Here is a 9,870-nt window from a genome sequence, read left to right as displayed (position 1 = left end):
GATCGGTCACCAAGTGTGGAGTAAATTTTCCCTTTTGGTAATTCCAGTAATAGTTCATCATTAGAAGATCGTAATCTGTACCTTCCGGGGGTCTTTAACTTAATTAATTCTAGTATATAATTAGGCGCAAGCCCATGAACAGCCTTATACGTGATCAGAAGGATCTTAAATAAAATACGTTGACGAATGGGCAGCCAGTGAAGTTTAAAAAGTAATGAAGTGATGTGACAATATTTACTAGCCATGAATATCAACCTTGCCGCTACATTTTGCACTCTTTGTAACTTATTGATTTGATAGTCTGGCAGCCCAAAATATAAAATATTGCAGTAGTCGATACGACTATAAATGAATGCATGAATTAAAATTTCGATCGATTCTTGAGTTAAATATTTCCTTATTCTACGTAAATTATATAGGTGATAAAAAGCTGTACTACAAGCTTTATTTATATAAGTGTTCATTGTTAATTATGGATCTAGCCACACCCCTAAGTTCTTAACTACTTTACTTGGTGTAATTTGGTCGTTTCCTACACTGAGGTGCGTAGTTTTTACTTTGGCCAGTTGTTGTTTTGTGCCAATAAATATCAGCTCAGTTTTATCAGAATTCAATTTAAGTTTGACATGTTTCATCCAGTTGTGGATATCATTAATACATTTTTCCACGTTCGCCATGGCTTCAACCTCGCCAGTTTGTTCCTTTGGACTAAAAGACATGCAAAATTGAGTGTCGTCAGCGTAGCACATTACAGTCGGTAGGTGTGGTTTGACGATCTCAAGTAGCTCTCCAGCGTAAATTGTAAATAACAGTGGGCCAAGACAACTCCCATGTGCCAAACCGAGTTCCAAACTAAATGATCGTGATTCGGTACCATTGACAGTAACACGTTGAGATCTATTTTGTAAGTACGACTTAAGCCATTGCAGAGCGGCATCTGAGATTCTGCATCTTGTGTTAAGACAATCAATTAACACTTTATGATCTATTGTGTCAAATGCAGCACTCAGGTCTAGTAGTATTAACAGGGTCACATCTTGTTTGTTCATATTCTCAAGAAGATAACCGCCTCCCGGTTAGCTCAATTGGTTAGAGCGCCGGATTGTGTTGTGCGGAAGGTCGAGGGTTCGAGCCCCGGCCGGACCAATACCCATGGTCTTAAAATAAGTGAGGAGAATTTGCTACCTTAGTATAATCAAGAAATGGATAGATATTCTAGTCTTCTCGGATAAGGACGAATAAACCGTAGGCCCCGTCTCCTGCAGGGTTAGGGGTAGGAGACGTTAATTTCCCACGCACGAGATTACTGTGTGGTGGATGTCCTCCCCTGGGTGTGCGTGGGATGGGTGGGTATTGGCCCTGAAAAGCCCCTGTGGGGAGTGGTCAATTAACCTATGTATGTATGTATGTATGTATGTATGTAAGATCGTTTTTCACTCTCAATAGAAGTGTTTCTGTGCTGTAATTCTTTCGGTAGGCAGATTGCTGATCCGGATAGATTTTATGGACGCAAAGATGGTTTTGTAATTGGTTGAAAACAGCTTTTTCAGCCAGCTTTGACATAAACGACAAGTTAATGACTGGTCTGAAATTCTGAAATATGTTGATGTCGGCGCCAGGTTTCTTCAATAACGGAGTAACTAGAGGAGCCTCCTTGCATACTCTAGAGAAAACCCCAGTCCTAAGGGACTTGTTCATTAACAGTATGATTACAGGTGGAAGCTCATCACATTTCGCAACGGCGTCGCGCACTATTTCTAAAAATAGGTTTCGTCTCATGAGACCCCCCGCGTGACTCAGACAAACATTGCGATCTGCCATAAGCGAATTTACGCCGGTTGGCGACAGTATGCGAACAAAACTTGTTAAAAATCGGGCAAATCGCGGTCTTTAATTCCTCGAAGGAAAAGAAAATGGTTGGTACCAAGCATTTCTGTTGGGGTGATTGCAAAACCGACTCAAGGTACCCGGAGAAATGGCCAAAATCGCTCAAAGAGTTGGAGTCCGGAAAGAAAGCTTTCGTCCCATTTCCTTAGCCGACGCAAAACATCGAGAAGTGCAGAAGATGGTTAGTGGCTTGATAGAGGGAATTCTTTACCGAAAAGAATATCTCAAGAAATACATACATTTGTGCCCTTCATTGGCCCGGAGAAAAAGGCCTCATTAAGGAACATCCCGATCCTCTAAAGACAAATCTAAAGCCAGCAGAGGCCAGTCGCGCAAGTGCTCGATTACACATTTGTTTTATTTACAAATATAACTCTCTACCAAACCCAATTAATAGATAAAAATTACCTTCTTTGTTATAAAAATAGGCTCTTTTTTACATTATTATCCTTAACTCATAGATTGCTTTATGGAAAATCCAGTTCTCTGGCCCTTAAGGTTCTCCCCACAACAGCAATGTGCATAATTTTGACTCATATAAGGTCGCAAAATCACTACTGTAGCAGTGATCTTTCCTTGATCTTTCCTTGATCTTCGAGAGAGAATGAGATGAACAAAAAATTGTATTCAACAAAACAAGCAATGTTGCATAATTTATTTACTGTATAATAAAATAAGAGACAACTTTTTTTAAAGATACTATGAAGTAACAGCAGTTAATATTCACAACTTTCCTTTATGGCCTTCGCCGCAAACCATTTCCCCTCATCTATACTTGGATCGAGTGTGTGATGATTTCCAGTCTTTATGCATTCGGTCACACGTTTTACCAGTTAATCACGTTTTCCGCTTAATCTCAAACATCTGCACTTTAACCATCGTTTCAACCGATCTACAGTGTAGTCCTTTGGTTCTCGTTCAAATTTCGAGCCAGGAACGCCGTCCTCTTGGGTTAACACGGTCAAAGAACGAAGCTTAGAGCTCGCAAACGACATCGATTCCACTAAACACTCTTATAGAAATGGCACTTGGAGTAGTTTGTTTGTCTCAGTCAAGTGGGGGTCTCAAATTTTGTGACGTTATCTTTGCGCGACGCCATTAGCTTTGATGGCATTGGGTACAAGATTTCCTGGATGAGTGTTGTATGAGGGCTTTGACATTCTCCATTGTGAGATATTTAAATTCCTTCATTAAAAATCATGGGTCTCCAAAAAGTTTCTTTTGATCTCAGAATCCCGTCAGCCTTTGCGTCGAGTATCCCATTTTCTTCAAATTTTGCGAGGTAGAAGCTGGTATCGACCCCCTCCCCTCCCTTAATCCCCTCGAAAAAAAAATTACGCAAAAAGAAGTCAAAGGAAATATTTGGCGCGAGTTCATAGACCACACACCGGCGTACTTACTTTTGAAATTTTTTATAATTTTGTTTCAGCCTAGATAATGTGCGATAGACGAGCGCTTACAAGACAATTCCAAAGATTTTACGATGAAAGCTCTTCAACTCTTCGACTTTGTTTTTGCTTCTTCCTTTTTCCTTTAAGTTTTTGCTATAAAGCTGCGCGACTACAGGGCCAGACACCTTTTTCCGAACCAGCTCACGTCAACCCGTCCTGCCCTACACACGTCACTTTTCACGGGTATTACGATAATGGAACTTTAAATTAATCGTAAATAGTCAGAAAGACGAGGGAAGTAATTCACAGTTGTGTGGCAAACCTGCAAATTGTTAGCTCCAGATAATCAAACAGCTGCACGGCAAGTTTTGACTCACGGCGAGTGCGTCAATCTCAATGATCAATTTCGTATTTTAAAGATGGCGGCGCTAGATAGTAACCTATGTTATTTTAATTGGAGATTGAAATTCTACAAGGAATTCTAAAAACGCTAAGTTAATATTGTGAGTAGAAATTTGGTTTTCTTGGTGAATCCGTAGGTTTATGAGGCAAACAAGAAAAATTCAAATCAATTCAGAATACCCACTTCGAACGCGATTGAATCCTGGGTACCCGAGAATTATTCTTCATTTACACTTCATTATCACTCTTATTACTGTTGTCATTATCGTCGATCACCACTTTCCTTACAATTATCAAAAATCTTAGCTTGAAACTTGGTAACTCACAGAAGTTATATCATTTGTCTCCGAAAATATATAGCAACTTTCCATATCATGAGAAAAAAGGCAGGAGGTACTTTATTAATTGCGGCAACACAGATAAACAAAGTTGCCAGGAGAAAATACACAAGAAACTGACGTCAGCATGCAACCCATGAGCAAATGAATCCAGCGAACTAGCCAATCAGAACGCACGCTTTTCACAAAGCTATGCTGTAATCATATCTTGATTCTACTTCTCCCCAATATTTACTTGCTTGTATGCTTCCTAATTTTTTCAACGACAAATGTACGTATTGTCGCATAAACGTTCGGTGAGAAAAACCCCAACAAGAACGTTCTTTTTATTTAGATATCCAATGCATTTATATCAGAATTGTGTATTTCCTTTTCATCAGCCTTTGGAAAATGATCAAGGTACAGTGTTAAAAATTTCCACTTCGAATGAAGGAGAAGTTTTTACCTGCTCGTTTTCCTTCTGTCACAATAAAAGTTCATGACCTCAGATGTTTTGAAACATTTCCCCCTGAATTTTATTTAATCTGTTTTCAAGCTTTTATTTGTCATACAGCCTTTAGATCAATGAAACTTTTAATAAGGAAGACTAGAGATGGCAAACAAAAATACGTAGATGTTCCCTTGATATGAAGGCTTTCCAAGAAAATTAAATCTGTGGACATTTAATAATTAAATTATCTAGTTTCTCAAGAGTATTCGTTCAACAAAGCACTTATCCACTTATAAAGTTGCCAAAACGTATAGAAATTGACTTTCAGAGCTTCGGAGAGGAACAGGTCATCCTCTAGAATAAGCCAATAGTCTTCTAGATAAGTAGACAGAGGAATAGAGCTCTTTAACAAAGAATTATCTCATTCGATGACAAAGACAGGAGGAAGTATTACATCTTCATTTCGCCTGTTAACAAGCCTCAACGTCTTTCTGGTGAGATATCGAATTAGATTATTTCAAAAATTAGCAATCAGCCTTTACCGGCTTAGGATACGTAAGCACACCTGAAATCAGTTTGAAACCACTCTGCTTACCGATCTTTGACGAAGAATTTAACGTTTGTTGACCCTGATGTTAATAAATTTATTTTGCCTTCAACGAATCTTTTCCTTTTAGGCAAAAGAAAGGATAAGATAAGTCACGCATTTACATAGTCGGAGGATGCTCTGGCGTTGCGTTTTTCTTTACCTAGAAACAATTAAATTCTTAGGAAATCCTCTCTCTCTCTACAGAGACAAAGTGATGATTATGTAATAAAGCTTCGCTGTACCTATCTGTCTGGGAAGAGGGTCCTTTACTGATTTCCAAATCAATGAAACGCGATGCTTGTGAAAATGTACTAACTTTTGAATTTGATCTCTTACACCGTGCTAGTCAAGCACCATCTTCGATTTATGGTCAGATTTCAACCCGATTTACTAAGTATCGAAATTTTTTTTTCTATGTTTCATGCAATTTCTTTCAGAAATTTTCTTAATCGCTAACTACTCCACTTTATTTTCTATTCAGGACTGATTTCAAACCATGTGGCTTCATTTTTTCATGCTGGCCATTGTAGCAGTAGAGGGAGGTAAGACAAATGCAACACGTTCGGCGTAACATCATATTTTTCTTATTATTGAGTAATAGCTTTTTTCTACATTGCAGTCCGATATCACAGCAATAGGGGACGTTTCAGAGGTAATAAAAGATAAAACTGATCATTTACACCATAAAAATCAGCTCAGTTTAAATTTAAATAGTGAAGAAAAGGGGCATTTTGGAATCAGATCTATATCTACCAAAATATCGCTCAAACCCTCGGAGCCTGTTCAGAAATTTAAAGTGTTAGAAGTCCATCCATTTATCTCATAGTGATTGCTAACCGTGTTTCTACTGTCAAATACTCTTGAAGCGTGATATATAATGAAATCAAATTTGAACATAGTGAAAACTTTTTTTTAACAAAAAAACATCAAGCTCAAACTATCGTTATTAGTCCTGCTCCAAAAACTGCCGCTGCGCATGCTTTTCCTGCTGGAGATGTTGTTGCTACTAGCACTAGCCTTACATTAACACTGATACTGCAACTATTTCTATCTGTGTGAAAGTGTAGTGTGATCGTCCGGGTTAGTGTAGTCCCGAGAAGGATGTGTTGTCGGTGTTGGTGACCGACAACAGTCCTTCTCAGGACTAAACTCACCCGGACGATCACACCACACTTTCCCATGTTACCCCCAGGTTCAAACTATTTACTGTACTTCTATCTAATTTCCCTCGAAACTGTTATTAAATTATTCTCTCTACAACTTGTGACTCAAGACTTATTTCGTGATATTTCTAAAGGGCGTATAACATCTACAAGAGAGGTTCCATCAGAGGGGGTTGGAATCCCCGGCCAAGGGGCAGCAGTCCCAGATGGAGGGGGAGGTATGTCATCCGGATATTTTATCTTCAGTCCAAAATTCTCAGTGTTATGATCCAACTACACTTAGTAGAGTACAAATAACGCCATAGACGAGTACAAAAATCACGCGGTATTTGTACTCTATAGTACCGGTTAAACAGGTTTTCTCGCATCGCGCAAGCGAAGAATTGGATTGTAGTTACGAAAAGAAAACTGGCGGACAATTTGAATCATATTTCCGACGACGAAGAGTCAGAATGGCTGGCAAATATAGATCCAAGTTTATTAGATGAATCGAACATAGAAAAACAGCTAGACAACCAGGAAATTTCTTCATTTATTGAAGAAAATAGAAACAGCAACACGACAACGCGCCAATACTCGTTATTTGTATTTTGACTCGCCCTACGGGCTCGTCAAAATACCGCACAACTCGTAAAAATACTCAGCGATACTACAGAACAAAACGTCTAATTAACAATTATTCTACGAGCGCGCGTTGGATATGAGATGATAGATAGCCAACGAGGCGTGTAGCGCCGAGTTGGCTACAATCATCTCATATCCAACAAGTGCGAGTGGAATAATTGTTTTATTGAAAAAAACGCCCCCAAGATATTAGACAAATCTTCTTGACTATATTTTGTAAGAAGAAACTGGATGTTACAATGGACAGATATTAGATTATGGTAAATTGGCTCATATACCCTGATGGCTAAGCCAATAAAAAGTCTTGAATTGCATTATCCAATGATCCAGTTTTTAATTATAAGATATATTTATTTCAGTTGCGGCCATTTAAATATAAAATCTCGACTACCACTCAGCTTTTCTGAAGCTTGATGAAATAATTGCGCCCATGACCATCCATAATGATTACGAGTTTCGAAACAATCTTTAATTCTGCAGAAAAAAATATTCTGACGAGTTCCCTAAATTCGCCTCGCAACCCTTTTGTGAACTCTCATCGGCGGTTTTGGCCATGTAGGAAAACTAAAATAATATAAGCTTGTTCGACAAAGAAAGCTGACTACTAATGACCAACTTGCTTTTTTATTGACCTAGACAAAGTCGTGGTCCAAAATCGCGATCACTTTGACATCCATACATTACCTTTATTTCACCTCGGATTTACCAGAGTAGCTATAGAGCTAATTTCTCCGAGAAAGAGAAAGAAAATTAAGTATGCTCATTAAAATCGTATTATTTATTGATTATTTCAGAGGTGGGCCAAGATTCTGAATTAACTATTTCTGGCACTGGGACAATAAAAAAAAACGGCGCAACCAGATTAAATCTACAAGTTGACATCGAGGGACCGGTAGGACAAATTGGTGGGATGGGAACAGGAGCTGGAGGACCCGATGAGGGGATGGCAGGAGGGGTAGGACCCGCAGGAGGAGGTCCGGCGGAAGAGGTGGGTAGCCAACAGAAACCTTATGGATTATTAGGCCTGGCAGCGAAAGTTGGAAGCATAGCTTTGAAGGGAACAAAGGTAGGAAAGGTAGCAGGTAAGGTGGTTGGCACAGCAAGTAAGGCAATTGGCTTATCTGGTAAGAGTAAAAGCAGCAAAGGTGTAGGAAGCCTTGCAGGTGGCCTCGGAGGAGGCGCAGTCAGTCCAGTAGGAGGGTTAGGAGGCCCAGTAGGAGGACTAGCACCCCCAGTTGGAGGCGCAGTTAGCCCAGCAGGAGGGCTAGGAGGTGCAGCAGGTGGTATAGGAGCCCCAGTGGGAGGCGCAGCAGGAGGTATAGGAGCCCCAGTGGGAGGAGTAGGTGGCCCAGTAGGAGGATTAGCGCCCCCAGTTGGAGGCGCAGTTAGCCCAGCAGAAGGTCTAGGAGGTGCAGCAGGTGGTATAGGAGCCCCAGTGGGAGGCGCAGCAGGAGGTCTAGGAGCCCCAGTGGGAGGCGAAGGTGGCCCAGTAGGAGAAGTAGGAGGCTCGGAAGGAGGATTTGGAGCAGGTATACCTGCTCCTCCAGAAGGTCCAGTAGAAGGAGTAGGTGGCCAGGAGGGAGGGGCTCTTCCCGCAGAGGGATCAGAAGGTCTAGGAGGAGGTACTGGTAAACTGTTTTACTTTATATTTTGGCTTTTTGCTTTCACTTATCCTCTATAAATACAAAGAACCAACTAGCACAAACGTTTTTCTCATGTTCTCTTGACATGTCGGATTGGTAATCCTGCAGAGGGAGCAGCTGGTGCCGCACTAGAGCCAACTACCTCTCCCACAATGGGAGGCACGGTGGGGACTGAAAGTCTGGGAGATGGGAAGCAACAGCCAATTGGATGGAAAGGTATGTTGTTTCGATTTCTTTGCCTCGACGTAATGAATTGGCATCCGATAAGGCTAATAAACAAGTCGATTTGCATCTGGTGGTTACGAACACGAGGCTAGCTTTTTTGCGCTGTAAATCTGCTGAAATGATGCCTTTGTCAAATTTTTTTGGTTATTTTGTGTTACACTAGTTATAACATAGAGAGCAAGAGTGCTGATTGGCGGAGACACCGGGAATTTCTCCTTAATTGTAGTAATTGCCTCAGGAAAAACTTCTTGATATTTTAGACTGTGAATTGAACGCGCTTTATGGCTCGTGCAATGTTTCTAGCCTTTGGAAAAAATACTGATGCTTCACTATTCCAAATTGCACGAGAAATTACGCGATTACTAGTGCTAATGATGTAAAATGACTACTAATACAAAAACTGGTTTGGTTTTATGGCATAACTAAATGGCTATTCATTTAATCTTTATTTCGCATTCCAAGGTGGAAAATCAAAGTTTCCATAAACTCTGGAAAGTGTAAGTCTTAAAGAGAGCTAATTGCTTCTGTTTGCTTTCCTCTTCTCATTGTAGTTCCTCCGCCCAGGGATGGCTTGAACGCTAAACATACTGGGTTTAAGAAGCCACGAGGCGAAGACCTCGGGCTGTTAAACAGCAAAAAGAAAGGTCATATTTCTCATCACAAACATGGTTAATTCCTTTTTGAGCTGGGCTTCTCGATACATTGTTGGTATAGTGTAAGATAAAATAGATGTCGGGCGAGCAAAGTCTTGTCCTGGTTTGTCTTGCAGTGGTTGCCATGGTTTGTTTACGCTTTTATTTGTATGTGTTTTCAAAGTATAAGAGAAACAATGAAAACGAAATAGCATAACAATAATCGCTGATTGTTTGTCTTTTTGTGGCAATATTTTCTTTCTTGCTGCTTCATTGTTCCTCAAATTGGCCGCGAAGCTCAGCCGAACCCGCTGTGGCATTTGAATTGTTAACGAAAGCTGCCTTCCATTGCTTGTCCAGGCGCGTATGCCTCTTAACTGTTGCACAATAGCTGTCCCTATCAAAGCTTCGTTCCGGCACATTTTGGGTAAACTCTCCCATCATGTTCCCGGCCGGTCTATATCTAGCCACAATATACGCACAGTTCATGCCGTTTTTCTTTTCTGAAGCTAATCCAATACCAAGGACTATGCTTTTTTTCCACAC

General features: G+C 40.4%; 1 protein-coding gene across 1 annotated transcript; it reads left to right on the top strand.

The window, feature by feature from the left end:
* Positions 1–4,822: 4,822 nt before the first annotated feature.
* Positions 4,823–9,547, top strand: LOC111330994 (uncharacterized). Its single transcript, XM_022936014.2, has 7 exons — positions 4,823–4,942; positions 5,519–5,579; positions 5,657–5,689; positions 6,335–6,418; positions 7,619–8,446; positions 8,576–8,683; positions 9,244–9,547. The coding sequence occupies exons 2-7, from the start codon at positions 5,534–5,536 to the stop codon at positions 9,363–9,365; spliced, it is 1,221 nt and encodes a 406-aa protein (XP_022791749.2). The 5' UTR covers positions 4,823–4,942; positions 5,519–5,533; the 3' UTR covers positions 9,366–9,547.
* The last annotated feature ends 323 nt before the right edge of the window (positions 9,548–9,870 follow it).

Source organism: Stylophora pistillata, chromosome 3 (assembly GCF_964205215.1).
Source record: "Stylophora pistillata chromosome 3, jaStyPist1.2, whole genome shotgun sequence".
NCBI classification, from domain to species: Eukaryota; Metazoa; Cnidaria; class Anthozoa; order Scleractinia; family Pocilloporidae; genus Stylophora; species Stylophora pistillata.
This window is presented reverse-complemented; position numbering and strand designations above follow the sequence as displayed.